The following is a 21699-nucleotide window of genomic DNA, read 5'->3' on the forward strand; positions in this document are numbered from 1 at the left end:
AAGGTGGGGGGGAAGTTCGCTCCGCCGGGTTGGAAGGGAAAGCAAGGCGGCCCTGGGCCGTGCCTCCCCCGCCTTCCTCTCGGCCGCGTCCCCGGGGCTTCACGCAGCATTTCTTTGTTTTGAAAGCGCCTCCTCCGCCCAGAGGCTTTTCCCCCGCGGGGCCGGCTGACGGGGGTGGGGTGGGGCATCGAGCCGTCGGCCCGCCCTCCATTTAGTCCCGGACCCCCCCCCCTCCCCGCCCGCACCCGCCCCGCGGCGACCCACGAGGCGCGTCTTCACTTGGCGGACATCAAAAGGAGACAGGGCGCTGGAGGGCTAAGTTGAGTAGACAAGAGGGTAGAGGGGGGGGCGCGCCGAGACCGACCCACCCTCCCCTTGGCCGGCGGCCCGCCCCCTCCCGCGGGAACCCCGCCTGGACCCCGCCCCCCCCCCTCCCCGCGTCACAGCAGCCTGACATTCTCACAGCCCACCCGGCACCCAACCCCGAGCGCCCCCGCCACCCCCGTGTCCACGGAGCGCTCTATTTATGTTTCAGCCCAGTGATTTGCATAGGCCCCGCCCCCTCCCCTAGGTTCTCCCTATCGGCGCGCCGCCTCGGCGACGACGTCACGGCCTAGGCCCCGCCCCCCGTGCCCCTACAAGGAGCGGCGGGCCCTAGATGGCAGCGTGGCGTCGCCACGGCGTGTGCGTGTCGCGCTTCCTTGTGCCGTTTATAGGGTCCCGGCACTTCCGCTGTCGGGTTAGAAGCGGCGCGGTCATGGCGGAGCGCGGACAGCAGCCTCCTCCCGCGAAACGGCTCTGCTGCCGGCCGGGCGGCGGCGGCGGCGGCGGCGGCGGCGGGGGCAGCAGCGGCGGCGGCGGCGGCGGCGGCGGCGGCGGAGCGGGTGGCGGCTACAGCTCTGCCTGTCGGCCCGGCCCGCGGGCGGGCGGTGCGGCGGCGGCGGCGGCGTGCGGGGGCGGCGCGGCGCTGGGGCTGCTGCCGCCGGGCAAGACCCAGAGCCCCGAGTCCCTGCTGGACATCGCAGCGCGCAGGGTGGCGGAGAAGTGGCCGTTCCAGCGCGTGGAGGAGCGCTTCGAGCGCATCCCGGAGCCGGTGCAGCGCCGCATCGTCTACTGGTCCTTTCCCCGCAGTGAGCGGGAGATCTGCATGTACTCGTCCTTCAACACCGGCGGCGGCTCCGCGGGCGGCCCCGGCGACGACAGCGGTGGCCCCGGCGGCGCGGGCGGCGGCGGCGGCGGCTCCTCATCCTCGCCGGCTGCCACCTCAGCCGCCGCCGCCGCCGCCGCTGCCGCCGCGGGCACCGGGACCCCGTCGGTGGGGGCGGCCAGCGCTGCGGACGGCGGCGACGAGACGCGGCTGCCCTTCCGCCGGGGTATCGCGCTGCTGGAGAGTGGCTGCGTAGACAACGTCCTGCAAGTCGGTGAGTCACGGGGGCCGCCGCTCTGTCCTTCTGTCCCTCGGGGGGTTTGGGGGGTGGGAAAGGACCCCCCCCTCCGCTCTCCTGACCGCTCCGGGTCGGGCGCACGGGTGCAGCGGGCCGCTCGGACGGTCCCCGGAGCGGAGCGCCCATTTCCTCCCGCTGGTCCCCGCCCCCGTCTCCCCGGACGGGCTAGCGCGAGTGGGAAATGAATCAGCAGGACGCGCCCCTCGGCGGCGGGGCGGTGGGTGTCGGCGTCCCCCTCCGTCCGTCCCGCAGGCTGCGCGCCGGTGTGCGGGGCGGGCGTGGACAAAGGCGCGGGCGGCCGCGGGGCTCGGGCTGGGGCGTGCGGCGCGGGGGAGGGGGCGCCGGCCGCAGACAATGCCGGCCGGGGCGCTCGCACGGCGCTGCCCGGCTCGCGTCCTTTCTTCTGGCGCCGCTCCGCGCCCCGCGGTCCAGGGAAGGGAAGGGAGGAGGAGGAGGGGGGGAGCGCGCATCCCTCCAACACCGCCCCGGCCACCGCTCCGCTCGGGGCTCCGACGGCCGGCCGGCCCCGAGTCCCCCCGGTTCCCCAAGGTACCCGAGACGAGCTCCGCGGCGGCGCCCGAGCACTCCCCCCACCACCCCACCCCACCACCCCCCGCCCGGGAGCGACGGCAGGCCGGGCCGCTGAGGGGCGCCGCTCGCGCTTCTCCGTCCCGCGAGGCGCCCCGCCGCCCGCCCGACTTCGGCCTGCGCCCGCCCGGGGTCGGGGCGCGGTGCGGAGGGAAGCTGGGCAGCAGCACCGCCCGACGCCGTGACCCGCGGCCGGCGTCCGCACCGAGGGGGCCCCCGCGGCCCCTGCGCCGCTGCCCGCCCCGCACCACCCGGCACTTTGTTCGCCTTTCAGGTTTATTTGTCCCCCTTTCAGTTTTCTGTCACCCTCCGAAAAGGGGAAAGCAAACAAAAGAGCCTCTTTATTTCTTTTCAGGGCTTGTAAAGTAGAAGATATTTGACAAAGGCGAGAGAAGGACTTGTGATTTAAAGCTGCACAGCCCTTCTTTCTCCGACAGACCTGGAGAGTTTTCTCAAATCCCTCTTCCTCCACAGTGCTTTTTCTTTTTCTCCTGTTTGGACATCTTTTCCAGTCATAGCTATGGGGATGTTTGAAGTGGACAGAAGTCAACAAGGCTGCAGAGAAACTCCCCTGTCCCCTTATTTTTATCCTCCCGACCGCTGAAGGCATATTTTATAACCCTCTCCCACCTCGGTCTGGTTGAAATTGAAGGGATGAATCCCGAACCAAATGAATGGGGATGGATAGATTTGAAAGATTGTGTGTGTCTCGGTCTCTCTCGTTTTTTAACTTGCTCTCTTCTCTGTAGTCGGATCCTTTTATCCTTCTCTTTGGGAGTGGAATGGGGGTCTGGGTAGTGGCCCTGACACAGGAGATTTGTTTTAATCCTGTTTGGTTAATTTGAATTCTAATGTAATCTGAAAACGTGATTTTCTGCATGGTCATTTATTTCCAAAGACAGCCCTCAGTGTGGCTCAGCATCCTTTCCTTCTGTCTGGAGGGGGGTTGGTGTTTGAGGCCATCCATCCTTTTCCCCCCTTTCTCCCCTTCTTCAACATCTAATTAACATTCTTTCGAGTTACATCTTTTCCCCCCCTCCCCTCTTCCCCTGCCGGGTTGAAACCGATTGAAGCACATCTATGGTTTTCTGAGTACGAGTAGCTAGAGTCTGCGAATTTTTATGGCTTGGCTGGCAACGTTGAGTCGTGCCCCCCCCCCGCCCCTCCCCGCCCCCCCTTCCCCTTGCTGTGTTTGACTCTGCTTGCAAGCCATGAGGAATGACAGGAGAGCACATCGGGAGGGTTTCTTGGCTGATTGCATTTAAGCCAGGAATTCACTGTGAAAATAAAGCCAAGGGGCGATAAATAAAAGATGCAATCTTCTCTAGGAGACAGACACACAGCGTGGGCTTTGCCGGCTTTCATCAGTGGAAGAGGCCAGGGTGAACAGTTAGTTGTAAAAGAAAATAGTAACTTTTTCAATAGTCCCCGAAGGGGGAAGGCGGCCACTTGAATGGAATTGGCCCTGGTCGATGTGGAGTGGTACGGTTTGGAGACTTGACCCCCGCTTTGGAAATACTTACGTACGTGCTAAACAAACGCTGTACAAATTGTGGAAAACACTTTCCCCCCGCCCCCCTTCTCTGAGTTCTGCCAGTTTCTTTTACATCCAAGTTGTCTTACTGTTGCCAGTCAGCTTAGGCATGGAAGGAAGGGCTGTTAAGTTAAATGCCTGGCAGCTGGCACCGTGAGCGAGCAAACTTAGGACAGGTTTTGTCCACTCTTGATGAGGAGTGGGGAGGCCAGCTAGATTAAGTATCTAATTTAGCGTTAAGTGGTGGTTTGAATCAGTATACTTAAGAAGCTTATAATTGTGATTTTTCTGTAGGAAACGCCCCCCCCCCAAAAAAAAAAAACCCAAAGAACAAAATACCGTGTTGATCTCACTATAAGTCGTGTTCGGGTTTATACAGGAAATGTTAGTGAATGCTAGTCACAATGGGGGAATCTAGATACCGGACTGTATCTTACATTTGTTTTTACGGAAGCTTGTCCAGAGATTGAGGAGTAGGGAATTGGGCTGCCCAGAAATGAAGCTTGCTGGGTAGATTTTAAGGACTACACTAAACCTTTGGTACTGATAAGTGATATTTAATTATTAGATATAAATAATTATATTTAGCAATAGCTTGTCAGTGGCTATGGGAAAGTTCTACAGGAATGTGTTTACTTACTTTTGTTAGGTTAGGGTGCCAGGAAGCTGTCTGTTGGTATGTAGTCTAGATCTCAGTTAAGCAATGATTTCGGAGAGACTGCACAAGCAACTTCCCCTAGATTTTTGTCTGAGCCTCTTGCACATGACCTAAAATCAAAGGTACAGTCAGATATATTTAATTGGAAAAATTCTAAAAAATTTCCATTGGGCTGGAAACACCATAAACCAAGTAAAACCTCTAACTGGAGCAAATATTTATGGTGTGTTTGACCAAAAGTAGGCAGAAAAATCCTTAAAAGAAAGAAAAATGACCCAATAGGCATTACAGTTCAGAGGCAGAGAGCTCCAGTGGTTACTAAGCATACTGTCTATCTGTTTTACTACGGAGAGACACGGGTACAAATGAGATGCAGTTTTCTTCTGTCATGTTGCTGACGTCCAAAAGGATAAGTAGAGAGTGACAGTGCCCACAGCTGGTTAGCATGTGTGGGGAAGCACGCTGTCCCAGCCCACTGCGTGGTGCAGTCTTTTGTGTCATTTCTGGGAACGTATCTTATGGATGATAATGATACTGGTGCATGGAGGTGTTTGGTATGGGAATACCCATTGCATGTAGTTTGCAGTAGTGAAAAGCTGGACTCAGCCTTAATTTGTCAGATAGGAATTGGTCAAGAAGTATGGAGTGGAATACTATGCAACTGTGAAAAAACTCAAGTAAGTTGATATATTTTAGCAAAGAAAAGTGACCCTTTAAAATAAATAACTTAGGCCAAGTGTGATGGCACATGCCATTAATCCTAGCACTCAAGGCAGGGGGATCTCTATGAGTTTTGGGGGTATCCTGTTCTATGTATAGTGAGTTCCAAGCCAGCCAGGGCTACACCTTGAGATCTTGTTTCAAAACAACAACAACAACAACAACAAAACAAACAAACAAACAAAACCCCAATGAAAACAAATACTTAATTTATTTCATACAGAATGTTTCACTTCCTGTTTAAAACAACAAAAGTCTTTGGTGTAAAGGAAGGTATGGCAGTTTGGGTCATGGAAGAAGCTGCAAACCATGGGTGTCTGTGGAGAAGTGAGCTTAGCGAACCAGCAAGGTTTTGGAGGATTTCTCTCTGTCTTAGAGCAACACATACACTTTCAGAATTAAAGATGGTGAATATTTACTTTTGAGTTATAATTTATTGTGTGTGTGTGTGTGTGTGTGTGTGTGTGTGTGTGAGAGAGAGAGAGAGAGAGAGAGAGAGAGAGAGAGAGAGAGAGAGAGAGAGAGAATTGTTCTTCCTGAGGGACTGGGATGAATGCGTGTGGTTAAGTGATTTTTTTTTAATTTTATTTTGATTAATTTTATTAATTTGGAAGCAAGGCATATTTAAGCACAGCAGAATCTTTTGCGTGAGAAGGAAGGAGTTAAATTTTAAAAGCAGTTGAGCATTTCTTTCTTTGGTACTTGGTTTTGAGAGAGAAAAATACTGCTTAAACTTTATTTACAGGTATTCCCCCTTTTTTTTTTCTTTCCTTTTTTCGCTGGGGGAGTCAAGGCTGTAAAGTACAAGGGGAATCTATGTTACAATTAAAATGAATAAAAATTTTAATCAGGTTATTTATTGTCCTTGAATGTTCTTATTTTCTTTATTGACAAGGCTGAGTATATAAAGATGAGACCGAACTCACTTCCAGAGTTGGGTGTACCTTAGATTGGCTAGAGTATGTTTTATTGCACCCGCTTTCAAGTGTAACAATAGGGAACAGTTTTGTATGGGACCATATACTAATTTGTTTTTGCTTTTCAGAGGGATTAAATGCAGGGACACGTGAGGCGAATGCCTACCGCCGAGCTGCACCCCCAGCTCCGTGTCTGCCTTTTGATTAATGACAAAGTTAAGTGCAGAAAAGAAGAAAATTTGGAAGCACTCCCACGTTTTTGTGTGTGGCTTGAGATGCTTGTTTTCTGCTCTTCGGCACCTGGTAGGTTAGGAATGCGTGGCGTTTAGTGATGCTTCATTCCGTGACGGTTGGGATTGGGCCAGTGAGGACGTCTACTGTCCAGCGGGTACAACACTTTGCAGCTCAGATACTGATCCAGCAAAGGGGAGGAGGTGGCTGGGTAAAGAGCCTGCTGAAGGAGCATGAGGACACACTCTAAGTACCTCCTAAAGAGCGTGCATCTGTAACCCCAGCATTGAGAAGGCACAGACAGGTGGATCTCCAGAGCTCATCGGACATCCAGCCGAGCTGAATTGATGAGTTCCACATTCAGTAATAGACCAGGAAAAAAAAGTAACTGAGGCACATACTGTTGACCTCTGGCCTCCATACACAGGCGCACACACGTACGTGCATTCACATGAACAGTATATATACACCATGTGGACATGTGTGCACGCGCACAGAGACTTCACCAACAATGGGGGCTGGAATTGCAGACCTGTGTTAAGCAATCATTTCTATTTTTGCTTCAGTCTTGCAGTTTCTCTTGTTAGGGGATGGACTGAGCGTCTTTGATGCTAGGCACGTGTTCTACCATAGAGCCACATCTGCAGCCCGATCTTGTAATTCCTTGCTGAATAGTTGTGTTCTGAGTACACGCTTGGATCGAAAAGGCCGTCTCTCTTCTCCCTTTTGTGTTAAATTTCATTCCTTGGGAAAATGCTAGACCTTCGTGCTTTTCTTGTGGAAACATCAGGATGCCTGTGAGCCATGGCCTTTAATGGAAGAGAATTACTGCAATTAATCCAACACTGGAAGTTCTCCTCTTAAGTATGTCCTTGTTGATTTTTCAGATGCTCATTTCGTCGTTGCTAGTTACTGGCTGTCTCCCTCCTAGCTCTGCATGTTTCATAAGGGAAAATGCAGGCCAGCATCTCTCTTTTCCTCACACTCGTGTTTAGCAGCGTTTAGTGAAAAACGTGTGATTTCTGCTAGCACTATGTTCAGAGAAGAGGATGGCTTTTAAGAAAGCAATCCCTTTTTGCAAAGTTACATGATTGGATCTCTGCTATTTCTGTTTTTGTGCTAGGCTAAATTTTCTTTAGTGAATCAAGATGAATTTGGTACCTCAAGCCTCCTTACACATACGTGTGATAAGACAAACTCATTCAGTCTTAGGAAATCTCATAGGGGAGTCATTAAACTCTTAACTGCTACTGACTAAAACTGTTAGGTTAAGAAAGACAGATAGCCTAGAAAAGGATGTAACAGTATTGGTAAATGTGAATGTCTTAGAAATAAAGCAAATGACAGGCCAGTATTTTTTTTTTGTTTTGTTTTAGAAAGGGTGTAAAATCATTTTCTGTTACCTTTTAAATTACCATTGTATAAATTAAGAAATATTTCACTCAGTAAAAAGCCTAATTTATGTCTTCCTTGCTTAATTCATTTTTGACTGTATATGTGTGTAGATTACTATATATTAGGAAACACGAGTTCCTCTCTCCTTTCAAGTAAACAGAAGGACTCCTGAGAAATTAATATCGAATGATAATTTGAAGAAAACTGTTATATCATCTTGTTTTATGAAAAAGACATCTGTTTCTCAGTCTAGCCAGATTATCAAAAAAATAAAGTGTGTGTTAGGTTTGTTGAAAACACCTGGGTATGCCTGAGTTTTTACTCAGTGCTTGTGTACTGCCGAGAGTATGTTTGTACATGGCCTCCATTTCTGTAAAAATAGGTCTTTCTAGGAAATAGTAGATGTTTTGTCTCTGAAATGCTGGCCCTCCCTCCCCCCACCCCCCTTCTCGCAACAACATTGCACATAGTGGCCTTGATCTCAAGACTGTCCTGCCTAAGCCTAATTCCAGATGCTGGAATTACAGTGTGTAGTCCCATGCCTGGCCTGTTTGTGTGGAGCACTAATGTGATAGTTTGGAGATACTCACAAGTCAGTAGAAAAAGAGACAGGCCTGAACATTGCCATCTCAATATTTCAGTGACTGCTGTGAGCAGATGCATTCCTCCATATAAAAAGCTATTTTTAGAAATGAAACGCATTATAATGTCTGCTTGTCATTGTGGGGGGCTTTTAGAGATGGGAAGATACCATTAATTTCAACTCTAGATTTTCATTTTATTTAATTTGTATATTTTCAAAACAGTAGCTTATTCTTACTCTGTAGCTCAGGCTGGACAGGTACTCACAATGCATGTACACTGCCTGGCCTGGAGCTCAAAGCCATCCCGCCTCAGCCTCTCAGGTGATGGGATTATCGTTGTGACCATGCATGGTTTTCCTTAAGTTTTCTGATAAAAAGGTGAGGCCCAGGTGCTTTGAGAAATTGTCCAGAGTAAGTCGTTAAGTGGCAGAGAAGGGCACCGACTTCCTGGTTTCCACAGCTTGTGCTCTCTGGGTTTGCTAAAATGTTTGGTAATCTCCGAAATAGCAGCAAGCATTTCTTGAAGGTGAACTGATACGGATGTTGGTGAGGTTACACGACTGAACGTTTTGAGTGTCTCCAGACAGCGTTCTGGTTTCAGGCTAAATTCTAAGGATCAGTTAGTTCAGTGATGGCTCTAGCGTGCACAGTAGGTGCTATTTATGGCCAAACTTCAGTAGATGTTGGAATTAGTAATGCTGTGATACAGAAGTCCTGAGAAGTTGTCTCTGCTACGGCAGGACACTATTACAGCTGTGCGTAGAGAAGCTCATGCAGATGCCCATGGAATAAAGAATTTACTAAGAGTGTCCGATGCTCATGCAGAGTGCAGACATTCACGGCAGAAAGAAGTTTGGTGTGAATCTACCATGTTTATAGTTGTATCCGTACTTGAGAAAACGTTTGTACATATCTCACTGCTTTTGTCAGAGAGCTGCCGCCTCATCAGTAAAGCGTGTACTTGAAGCCCTTCAGGATATGCCCATACATTTTTTTAATGCAGTCAAGTGCTGAACTTCTTTTTTCAGGGTTTGGGGCAGTTCCTTGATGAATCAGCTTGATAGGATTTCTGGTGATATCCTACTGTAACATTGACTGGTCTTAAGAGTCTAGTAAAAGCTGAATTTATAAAGCCATTAGCAGTGTCCCAGATACCCATTCTCCTTATTCATTTTTTGCTTCTTTACAAGACTAGGTAGGCACTACTGTTGTTTAAGGTGGGCAGCTGACATGATGTGTCAGAGAAAAGGCCTAGTGCTTTCTGAGCCCAAGCAGCCTGCCTGGGAAGGTCCGCTGCATTGCTCCTAATTCTGGATCACCCTCAAGCTCAGAGGCACTTGCTGCTGTTTAGAATGGCCTTTGCAGTCACCTGAAGGTCACACAGTGACTCCAGCTTGCACGCTAATGTCTGTCCAAGCCAGTCACTCCTCCTTCCCACACACCCACTGCCTCCTGCCTACCACCAAGGGACATCTGCCCTTCAACATGTTTTATTCTTTCAGCTTTGGAGGACAGCTGTATTGGGTGACTGCTCAACTTCCATGAGAAGTGGAATTTTTGACAGAGGAATAAGTTGAAGCTTGAGTTGGTCATGTGTGTGCTACGTACAATGTTCTCCAAGTATATTTAAGGAACTGCCTTTCCCATTTCAAGGCCCTGTGAAAATACTGCGGTACTTCTTCATGCTGGCAAAGCACTTGACTTTGTTTGAATGAGATGACTGTCACTTCGTCTGTGCAGTTGTGCCCAGATGTTAATGGTAGGATGCAGCAAAACTTTTCAGTACATTTAAACTCTTAAAACCCAATATGTTGATCAGATAAATTGGAAGCTCATTAAGTGAATTAATGTGCTTAAAACTCAGGTGACTGGCCGCCTGATCTTGCCTTATTTAACTGTCTACTTGAAGTATTTTCATTGTTAATTAATACTGGGCCTTTACAATTAGAAGATATATAGGAAATATCACTATGAAAATAGTGTAAAAATGAAACCTTAGAATTAGGTTGTTTTTTGTTTTATGAGACAGGGTTTCTCTGTGTAGTTTTGGTGCCTGTCCTGGATCTCGCTTTGTAGCCCAGGCTGGCCTCGAACTCCCAGAGATCCGCCTGGCTCTGCCTCTGGAGTGCTGGGATTAAAGGCCTACGCCACCACTGCCTGGCCAGAATTAGGTTTTAAACTCCTTTTTAATAAAGACTTTTGCCTGCATTTATGGGCACCTCATACATGCAGCCTTTGGAGGTCAGAAGAAAACATTGGATTCCCTGGAAGTGGAGTTACAGGTCGTGAGCTCCCACATGGATTTGGGGAACTGAATCCAGGTCCTCTGCAAGAGCAGTAAGCACTCTTTTAAAAGAATTTTTTTGCTGGCGGTGGTGGCGCACACCTTTAATCCCAGCACTCGGGAGGCAGAGCCAGGCGGATCTCTGGGAGTTTGAGTTCCAGGAAAGGCGCAAAGCTACACAAAGAAACCCTGTCTAGAAAAAAAAAGAATTTTTTTTAGTTCTATTTAATTTTATGTATATGCGTGCTTTGCTTGCCTGTGTGTATATGTAACACGTTCATGTAGTGCCCACAGAGGCCAGAAAAGGGCTTTATCCCCTGCACCCCAGTTACAGGCAGTCATAAGCTGCATGTGGATGCTAGGAATCAATCCCTGGTCCTCTGGGAGAGCAGCAAGTACTCTTAACCACTGGGCTGTCTCCAGCCTACAGAAGCAGTCTTCCCTGCGGAGCCATCTCTTTGATTCTGTACATCAGCACAGTACAGAACTCTGTACCTCGTTTTACCTGTTAACAATTTGCTGATGGCAGCCAGCACCGAGGAGCATCTTCATATGTTTAGGACAGGTGTTTCATGATCTAGTTACAAAGGACAAGGTTCTTTGAAGTACTGGCCTCTCTTAGTAGACTTGGACAGGATGAAGGCTGCACTTATATTTTCAGACCTTTGTACCCATTTCATTAACTGGTTTCTAAATAGAAATGCTCACAGCTTTCTAAGTACATGTAAAATAAATCCTAAAGCTCAGATATTAAGAACTTGTAGTCTGACTGTTACTTGTAAGTAAACCTCTTAAGTTCGTTAGCCTGTTCCCGAGGATTTCTTTTTCAGTAGCATCCTTCAGTCTTACTTGTACTTCTGATGTACCTTATAGTTCTCCCCACTTGCCTTCTCCCAAGTCAGTTGTGTAACTTTTACCTTGATGAATCTTCAGCCCAGCAACCCAGCCTGTCTCAGAGAGATGTGGCAGGTGCTGGGCAGCGGTGAAGCTGGGCCCTGGGCTGACCAGTGGATGCTTTGGGATAATGGGACCCAGGGCATGCAGCTTCTGAGCCTGGCTTCCCTCAGAGTTTCCTTCCTTCTTCCTTCCTTCCTTTGCTCTCCACCTCTCTCTTTCTTTCCCCTCTGCCTCTCCTCTTTCCCTTCCTCCTATTGGGGCAAGAGGTGTGAAATGTTTCGGGGGGAGGATGGGGAGGGATGCAGTGAAGAAAAAGACGAGAAGAAAGGTAGGGAATACTGTGGGAAGTTTCTCTTCAGTCCCCCAACATTTCCCTTGGTTTAGGGAAATGAACTGAGGCCAGAAGGCCCTATATGTTCCAGCTGCTGATTAGCTGCTATTTTTAGCCTGGCCCCACATCAGGCTGGCACTCAGCCATGACGGCACAGGGCCAGTACTTTGCGGGACTGGTGGTCAATGTCGGAAACTTAATTTTTCATCACTCTAAGTTTGAGACATAACCCTGTTCTACAACACTCTGTTAACTTGTACTTTTAAAAAACACAATGTGAAATGTTTTTAAGAAGTGGTTTTTAAAAATAGTCATCATAAATAATAAATCTTGAAACATGTGCTGTAGAGATTATTTCAGAGAGGAGAAAGATTTAAAACTGTCTTATCAGGTCAGACATATATTTAGCTCAGTAATTTGGGCTTTGTGGTGGCCCTGAGAGGTGCAAAGTTTACGTGGTTCATTAATATGCCTCAGCATCTTTAGAATTGCCACTGCTGGTGAGGTTGTGGAGTCTCAGTTGAATTATATAATTATAGGTGTCATCAGACCAAAAAAAAAAACGAAACCCAGCCCCTCTTTCAGCTGTTTCTTTTGCTGTGTGTTTGTGGGTTTAGGTTAAATGGTCAGATGCTTACTGTTCTGTATAGAGTAGCAAGGTTTTAACTGATGAGATACGGGTCTAGATTCTGCATACTCAAAGCTGGTATCCAGGAGCTCACACTGGCCCCACTGAGCCCTAAGCTTTAGGATGCATCTGATTTGAGAACTTACCTGACGATCTGCTCCCCTAAAATGGAAATTAGGGTTTTTTGAATGACTTGGGGAAGCAGTAAAAAGTTTCACAGTGTAAACTGGAAGTGACTTCGGTAAGAAGGTTAGTACTTACCTGGTACATAGAAAGCTGAACATGTTACGGCTGGTTTGTGGTGCACTTTAGATGCACTGTGGCTGCGTGTAGAAACAGTGGTCAGTCCTGTATTCTCTAGGAGGTGGTACAGTGTAAGGCTAATATTAGTGCACTGACAGGACAGACCTTCCTAAGGTAGCAACGCGAGGTATCTAAAGTCAGGTTGATTGCCTCTTTATTTTTAAGGTAGTTAAGGTTAAATTCTAGTGAATTCACTTTTGTGAAAAGTTCAAGTGGAATGACTTAGAGAAAAGTGCATTGCTAGGTGCTTCTGAGATTATATTACATCTACATAGTTTTAGTTTTCCTGTCTTCTGCTTGAGGCGGTCTTGCTATGTTGCTCAGGTTGGCATTGAACGTGCAACCTCATGCCTTTGTCTGCACGCTGCCAGTTACGATGGTTTCTGCAGATAGAAGGCCATCTTGAGTGTGGCTTGGAGAGTGATCAGTTGGCACACCAAGAGGTGTTTGCAGAGGTTTTTTGGAGTTTTTTTTAAATGAGGTTTAATATGATTTACAGAAGATTATCTCCTATTGCATGGTAGTTGATAAGTGACTCTTGTTTGGATTCTTAGGTTAATTCAGATTTAATAAGGGAATCGTGTAGTGTCAGCCCTGCCTTCAGCGACTTGATTGGAGCCGAAGCCAGGCAGCCGTTCGACCAGTGGACTTAGTCCTTGCAGGCAGAAGTTTGAATAATGTTCTTCCTTAGAACTTGTCAGAGCAGTTTCTTGGCCGTTTCCATGGCTCCCTTAGCCGTGTATTCAAGAGGCATTCTATTTCAGCTGTTTCATAAATAGCAGGGAACTCCAAAAGCCTAGGTAATATTACAGTTTTGTTTTTAATAATGATGCTTTCAGTGGGAGAGAAAAAAAATAAACCTATTCATTTAACAATAAAAAAAATTCAAGTGGATTTAAAAACTTTATCAGATTTTAGTTTCATTGAAGATTTTCATGTTCTTTATAAAGTATTTTTTTTTTCCTAGTGATAAGGATTGACACCAAAGCCTTGAGCGTGTAAGGCTAGGTTAGCTCTCTACCATTGACCTCTTTATGCTCTTTGCTATAAACAATTGTATTTGCATAGTTAATAACTTTAGGTGTTAGGAAGTTGGGGACAGAGCTAGTAAGTGACTGAGCGTCTTTACACTTTAGTGCTAATTAGGTCTGGATTTATGTCAGTAATTCATAGCTTAGCAGTGGCTTGTCTTTGATTTAGGAAACATGAAACTTGTGGAGTTTTATGCCTGTCTAAGAAATCAATTTTAAAGTTTTGTTCTGTCTCAGTTTTTTTTTTTTTAATTTTATGTGTATGGGTGTTTTGCACACATAATGCCTGTGCCACGTGTGTGGCTGCTATTCGTGGAGGCCAGAAGAGACTGTTGCATCCCCCGGGGCCTGCAGTAATAGACAGTTGTGAGTTGCCCTTTGGGTTCTGGGAAGTGAACCTCCTGGTCTTCTGCAGAAGCAGCCCGTGCTATTAACTGCTGAGCCATCGCTCCAGCCCCCTGAAGTTTATTTTTTGGCACAAACATATGGTTTGTATTTTCTAACCCCCGTGTGTGTGTGTGTGTGTGTGTGTGTGTGTGTGTGTGTTGTGAGCCTCTGCCTGTGTCTATGGGTATACTGTGATACTGTGTGTGTATGTATTTGTGTCTGTGTCTGCTGGGGACTAGATAGCAGTGATGGGTAAGTTCAGATAAGCATAAAACATCCAACCAAGTCTGGGCAGTTATAGACGGTCCTCACCTGCATCCAGGTGTTTATACTTTATCAGATTGGTTTTTAATGTTTTTATGTACAGTCTTATTTTTAGAGCTGGGGATGATGGCTCATTCCTGCAATCCCAGCATTCAGGAGACTGAGGGAGGCAGATTTTGGTGAGTTCTACCCCAGTCCTCCCAGGCTTATAGAGTGAGATTCTGTATAAAACAGTGACATACAGACAAAACCCAAGAGCCTAAAAGTAGTTTTTATTTTTTCAGCCCCTTTAGATTCCTTAGCCAAGGCAGGGAGCACCCTTTAGTTCAGACTGTGTGTGTGAAAGTTCAGCATGTACCAGTCTGTCATATGATGGCTTTTGTGGCATCTGTCGTATGATGGCTTTAGTGGCATCTGTCTGTCTTATGATGACTTCAGTGACTGTCTGTCTCATGGCTCCATTAGCAATAGCTGCTGCTGCCTGTCTGCAGGCTCATTGCATGAGTTGCTGTTCAACTTTTCTTTTCTTCTTTCTTTCTTTTTTTTTTTTCTTCCAGACAGAGTTTCTCTGTGTAATAGTTCTGGTTGGCCTGGAACTTGTTTTGTAGACCAAGCTGGACTTGAACTGACAGAGATGTGCCTGCCTCTGCCTCCTAATGCTGGCATTGAAAGTATGCCACCACCACCTGTTTGCTGTTTGCCTTTTAATCCTTTACAGTTGTGGGACAAGCTCTTTCAGCCTGCCCTTTTAATAATAGCTGTTTGAGTTTTGAACCCAACTCTTTTGAGAAGCAATATTGAACACATCTAAAACATTTAATGTCTTTTTAAAAAATTTAAAAGAGTTGTTTAAAATATGCTTCACTGTGTAATACAGGCTGGCCTCAAACTCAATTTTCTTGCCTCAGCCTCTTGAGTGCTGGGATCACAGGTTTGCATCCAACTCCTGAGCCTGGCAATCATCTGTGCCCTAGACTATACCTTTGTACTGCCCTTTAGAAATTCCAGCAGTACACAATCTGGTAGGTTATGTAGGTACAATGGGTTTCTACTTAGATTGAAGAATAATCTCTTCTGTCCGGTGAAGGTAAGTAGACCTGTAGGTTATAAAATTCCACCGTTATTGAAGAGATCAGCTAAACTTGAGAACTCAGTCATGGAATTCATTTTTAATGTGAAAGCTGCAGGGAATGAATGACAGTTTCTTATGAGAAATCAGTGTGCCTAATCTTATCTCCCATTGCAGATTTCTATGCATCTTTGATGAGAGGAGCTTCGGTTAGCTAATCAAATGGACCAAAAGGCAGAATGCTAACAAATGTAAAGATATTCTACCACACGTGGTTCTCAGGCCATTTAAGTTTGCCACTCTACAGAAAATGAAAGCTGAATCTGGTAGTTTGGAAAAAAAAAAATTACTGGTGAATTTTAAATCCAGGACAGCCAACTATTAATAGTATCTATCAGTCAGTGCCTGTATAGTAGATACTTAAATGTCAGTTGAAACAATGATAGACGATACACCAGTCCTGTAGTATTTGAGAAACCTTCCTTGTCGGAAGAAAACAAAAAAAAACTTATTTCTATTCTTATTTCTTATTCAGTTTTCTGAGTATGTGTTGCTGTGACTTAAACTTTTAATGTATTTTCAGTAAGAATATGAATACTGGATAGATGGTTGTGTTTTAGTACTGGGTTGTTGTATAAAGTTTTTTTTTCCCCCCTGCGCTTGGAGAGGCCTTTTCTTTTAGCACTGACCCAAAAGCTATTCTGAAAGCAATTCATTTCTTGGATGATTACAGTGTCAAGTAGGAAACCTGGCACATTCCCATGCAGAACAGTTTTTGTGGGTTGCCCAGGAAAATTTTTAGTATTATAAATACCTTTGTGGGATTAAGAAAAATTTTATTTTTTTCAAAAACGTTGTCAGTACCCAGGTAGGCTGAAGCAGAACTGAGTTTTAGAGCAGCCACATAGTACAGCCAAGTTCCCCTCACCCCTCAAAACCTAAAAAAAACTTGGAAAACTAAATTGAGTGTTTTGACAACCCCCTCATAGTGATAACGTGCAAAAGTACACCTGCCTTCGAAGTATCCATAAGATCTTACACAATTTGAAAATAGTTAATAGGAATAGTTTATTAAACTTACCTATACAGTACTAATGGCTTTCCCTTGAGGATTTTTAAAGACATACTTTTGCAGTAAAATAGGACTCACCAAAGGAGTTTTTTGAGCAAGAATTTACCAGGATGGGTGTACTCCCAATGCTTGGCTTGTAAAAGGGCTGGTTATTCAGAAATGGAGTGATCACCAATTCCAGTTGCCCCGTCTTGGTTGTGCCCCTTTCCTGGACTGCTTTTGCTCTGGCTAGTGTTTTTTTTTTTTTTTTTTCTTTTTCAATTCTGTTGGGTGTTTTTATGTGTCCTTGCCTTGGAAAGCGATGGTAATAACACCCAGGCTCCTGCTTCCACGTCCTTTTCTAGCTGTATAAGGCTAATGCATTGCCTTATATGATCTATTAATGGTTTTTCCGAACTTCTACTTTAGATCACAAAGCTCTTTAGAACTGGAGTTGCTGTGTGTTTGGGTAGATGTGTGATTATTTGAGCGGACTTCATTATATGCATGAGTATGCCAGTTAGTTAAAATCTTTGAGCAGGTGGAGATGAGCTCTTAGACCCGGAATGTATCATACAGAGTCAGTTGGATGCTTTCTGTCCCCCCCTTTTTTGCAGTCGTCAGTGGCTTCCCTTTGCTCATAGGACCAAACTCATTTACAACTATACAAGTTGCACTCCTGACCCTCATCTGCCTCTTGCATAAATGTTTCCCTTGTCCTTCAGTGTGTCCGAGCCGCCCTGCCACCCAGGATGCTTTTCTTTGCATAGTTCGTGCCTTGTTTGAAATCTGGCAAAACAAAACAAAACAAAAACAAAAACAAACAAAAAACCCCAAACCTTCCTTTGTAACCTTAATCATGTTGGTTTTTTTTTTTTGGTGTGTGCTCCCCCCCCCCCCCATTTTCTCTGTTAGATCGTAAGGTCCATGAGTGCAGAAAAGTGTATAGTATGTATGTTCGTGTGTATGTGTGTGTTTCTAGCCCTGTCTCCTCCTAGGGCAACTGCACATAGTTGGATCTCAGTAAAAGTTTATTGATTCACTGAAGGAAAGAAAGTGGTGTTTTGTTCTAGAATTGTTTTTCTAACTCTCCAGAAGGAGGCACTGCTTCATTTGTCCTCCCACACACCTGTCACATAAAGAAATGACAGTTGAAAAGTGTTTCCTTGTTTTGTTTCTTGTCACTTAGAGCCTCTCCCAGAAGCTGCATGAGTATGCGATCTCCATCCTCTCTGCATGTAGTAGGTACCGTATCGAGGTTAGGTGCCTTGGGATGTGGGTTTGTATAATACGGGCTGAGAAATCGGCACATGTGGAAAAAGCAAACAGTCCTACGTTAACCGTCACAGGTTGCAAGAGAAGGGGAGGTAGGTTGGAAGGGCGGGCATCTTTCTTTTGCCCAAGCTGCAGGAGTCATTTCCTTTCTCTTTGGCCCAGTTCTTGATGAGTAGTTGGCTTGGTCAGAGTACACTGGCATCCGATAGTGCCATATGCAGGGGCAGTGTGGGCCAGGTCACGTCTGCGTGGAGTGCATTCTTGCCTGTACTTGAGCATTTTCTTTTCAGTCCCCCAATCATTTTAATCTTTTCTCCCTCATTAATCAAACAGAAAATAGCAGGCTAGAGCAATGGATGTAAAGAAACACTAAGTGTCCTCGGTATAAAGTACTTTCTGGCCTACTAGAAGTAGTCTTGGAAAAACTTAACTTTCTCCCGGAGTCATATTGGGTCAGCTTTTATTTGAAATTTGTATTGATTTATCCACCTTTGGAGTGCCAGTGCTGTGTTACAAGCATGGTTTCTACTTTAGGCATTTAATTCTGTGTGAGATGCCCAGTTTCTTATGCAGCAGCACTCAGCCAGTCTGTGGTGGACCCGGACTCCCAAGAGTCCAGGTGTCAGGTGGGATCGACTCCAAGTGTTGTTCCCCAAAGCTTATCATCTTACAGGTTCTTGAATATGTTCCCCAACTTCTGAATTTGCTGTGATAGCCATCTTTACACAGAGTAATGGTTATTTGACCCATCCAGGATATACTACCTTCTTGCTCCTTGGAGCTAATACTGTGTTTTGGTGACAATATCTTTTATTCTTTGCTAGACTCATCAAAAAACAGTCGTTTCAGTTACATTGGTGACACTATGAATTTGGCTTGAAAAAAGTGGAAACATGGCAGCAGTGTCTGGAGGAGGTGCTTCAAGGAGCTCAGTGTAACAGAAGCCTTGGGCTCTTAGCTGTGGTACAGGGAAGTGGCTCTGGGCGCCTTAGGTTGTGAGCAGGTCCACTGAGGGAAGTGCAGTGCTGTGGTCACTCGCTTGCTATCAGATTACAGCCTGAAGGTCTGCCAAACTCACACAGCTAGCCTGGTATTTCCACCTCCCTTGTTTTTAGCAAACATCTTTGTTGTCAGGGGAGGAAAGATTAGATGGGTCTTTCTAGGTAACATCCCAGGTCTCGGCTTCTGGGCTTTGACCATATCTTCTTCTCATATTAGTCAGTTGTCATGCGTTCAACTTTCTGCTCCATAGCCAGGTTTATTTGTGCCGTTTGCAGCTTTCGGTGTGGTCTGGTTACAAGTCAAAAGCTTAGGAAGTCTATATAACTTGCCATAATTTTAGCACTTTTTACTGTTTTGATGATCTGATTTACACAAGTACCATATAAAAATCCACCTCTGCTGTACAGTTGCTGGAACATTGAGTGCGCTCTGCTTTTTATGACCAAGTTATGGGATGAGTAATTACTCTCTAGAGTGAATGGCTCAAAATGAAATAACTGTATGCTTGAGGTGTGATGTGACACCAGATGTATTTAGGCCTCAGAGGTATGTAATTATCTCACTACACTTACACACACACACAAGCACATTTATGCTTATGGCAAGAGTTTTATTTGCAAAAGCAAACCTACTTTCTGATAAGTGAAAGAACAGTCCATTATTTTTGAGGGATTCAGAAATTGTTTTGTTTTACAGTCATCATCTCAATCCCCCTGCATTTCTTCAGGGCATAATTGAAACCATTCGTCACTGGATTCTGAAGTAAACAGGTATACTTTGGATTTTAGATATTAAAGGTGGTTTAGGGATTTACTTAAAGCACCGTGCCTCTCATTTCCTCAGCTGCTTCCTACACTAACTCAGGATGTGCCCCATTCTTAGAATCGGCTTTGATGATCAGTTCTAGTCATTAAAGGTAATGCCTGGATTTTGGCTTTCTATTGCAAGTGAAATCTTCTGTTAGTCTGCGTAGATTTTTTAGGTTGTATGTATTCTTTCTGGTCTCAGAGATCATAAAGAATTAAAGGTGCCAGGACTTTAAGCTGACTTGTTCTACCTCCTTTTAATTTTCTATTCAGGTAGTACTTGAATCACATGAAAATGTGATTTTTTTTTTTAAAATAAAAATTTCTGCTGGCCCCTTAGGTGAGTTCACTGTGCTGCTGCTATGGGATGCTATAACTTGCTCAGGGGGCCACCTTCCCTTCCAGAGGACCAGATACTTGTCTTGGAGATTTAGGTTGGCAGTTAGAACCTAGCTAGCTCCCTGTTCACAAGCCCAGGAGATGAGAATTCCTTACCTAGAGAGCCGTAGGGACCTGTAGAGACCTGTGGCGGCTGCTCACTCCTCCCCTGGGCTGGAGAAAAGCAAGCTGAGATGGGGTTTGGCCTTGGGACCTGGAGTGAAATAGCAGTGATGGTGCCTTACTTGTTTACAATGTGATCCTCCAGAGAGGCGTTAAAGAAATACGGTGTTAGGTGACATTCTTGGCTTGGCCTTTGTAGACTTTTTTTTATAAACAGTTTAGAAACATAAAGGCTTCAGGAATTCTTAAAATTGCAATTCACAAATATATGTGGAAAAAGTAGTAAGTTGTTACCACTGTACCAGTTATCACAGCGTTCAAGAAAGAGACATGAATTTCTGTGTTATCTATAGCAACTAGCCATGTGTCAGTATTGAGCATTGACTGTATAGTCACTAGCCCCGTGCCCCTATTGAACATTGGCATGTGGCAGGCTCAGATAGTACATATATGTACTAGATTTTGAAGACTGAATACAACAAAGGGAATTAAATATATTATGACTAATTAATTGAAATAATGTATTATTAGTTTCATGTTTTAAATTTTAAGATATGGCTAATAGAAAACTAAAAATTATATATGTACATTATCTTTGTTAATTATAGACATTTTCATCTGATAATAAGCACATTATTGGTCATAATTTACTTACATATTTGATGTTGTGGTTCTTTTTTTTTTTTTTTTTGGTGTGTGTGTGTTTTCAAGACAGGTTTCTCTGTTCAGTCCTTGCTGTCCAGGAATTCGATTTGTAGACCAGGCTGGCCTCAAACTCATAGAGCACCTGCCTCTTGATGTTAACTTGTTAACAACTAAACACCTTATAGTGATTCTTTAAACTTGGGTTCAGGACACCAAGTCTTCATTTTAGTTGCCTTTCAAGTTGAGACAATTTTTTTCAGTCTTAAATTTCTAAGATAGATGAGCTATATAAAGAGTGAAGGGTGATCACTTTATTGGCTATATGTTTTCTAGTAATCTGGGTTTAAATATTTTTATTTTCATAAAAAGTTCAATGAGTTGGTATCTAAAGTTGAGATTTTTATTTCTAGGTAGAATACACAGTAAGTGCTAAAATTGTATTTAAAACCCATTCCTTCAAAACATACTGGAATTTATGGTAATTAAAGGAAGCTGTCTTTAAGCCATCCTGCCTGCCCCCCTCATTTACCTCTCTCCCTTTCTCCCCTCTTCCTTTTATCCCCTCCCCCTTTGCCTTCCCCCTTCTTTCTCTTTGTTTGAAGACAGATAAGCAGATTTCCCCCTGAATTTAAAAGTGAGTTTTGGCATCTGATTAAACACAACAGGGAGACAGAACAGCGGGTGAGTTCTTCTGTAGTAGTTTTTATTGTGGTCCCTAGTTCAGTAAGTTCATCATCACCTGCAGTTTGCCATGTAAGTACTGACTGGGAAGGTGGAGCTACCTACCCGGAGTATCTAGCACCTCTGGATTTTAATGTCTTCCAGGTAATTTGAATGTTAACACCACCATTGGCCCAATATACACTGTTCAGAGTCTACAAAGAGAAAGAGAACCTGAATCGTCAGTACAGACTTTAAAAATGGGAATTGAGTGAATTTGGTTGATCACACAAATGCTGGAGGAACTGAGAAGGCAAGATAAAATGGTGAGCTACCTAAAGAGTCACAGCAGGGTGGTCACATGACCTAAGAGGTAGGATTATGGGAATTTACTAAGGAGATGGGAGCACCCAAGTATGAATGAGTAAAGGCCTGGAGACTTTTCTGGGAACTTTACCTGACGTAGAGAAAGAAGAAAAACCATCCTGGCTTC

The 21699-nt window shown here is 45.3% G+C and overlaps 1 protein-coding gene across 1 annotated transcript in view; it reads left to right on the forward strand.

Moving 5' to 3' along the window:
* The first annotated feature begins 672 nt into the window (after window positions 1-672).
* Zswim6 (zinc finger SWIM-type containing 6) overlaps window positions 673-21699 on the forward strand; it is a 184340-nt gene continuing 163313 nt past the window's right edge. The window contains exon 1 of the mRNA XM_076551928.1: window positions 673-1421. Coding sequence (XP_076408043.1) covers window positions 758-1421 — 664 coding nt within the window. The 5' untranslated portion in view covers window positions 673-757. The remainder of the gene's footprint in view (window positions 1422-21699) is intronic.

This window comes from Peromyscus maniculatus, chromosome 15 (assembly GCF_049852395.1).
Source record: "Peromyscus maniculatus bairdii isolate BWxNUB_F1_BW_parent chromosome 15, HU_Pman_BW_mat_3.1, whole genome shotgun sequence".
NCBI lineage: Eukaryota > Metazoa > Chordata > Mammalia > Rodentia > Cricetidae > Peromyscus > Peromyscus maniculatus.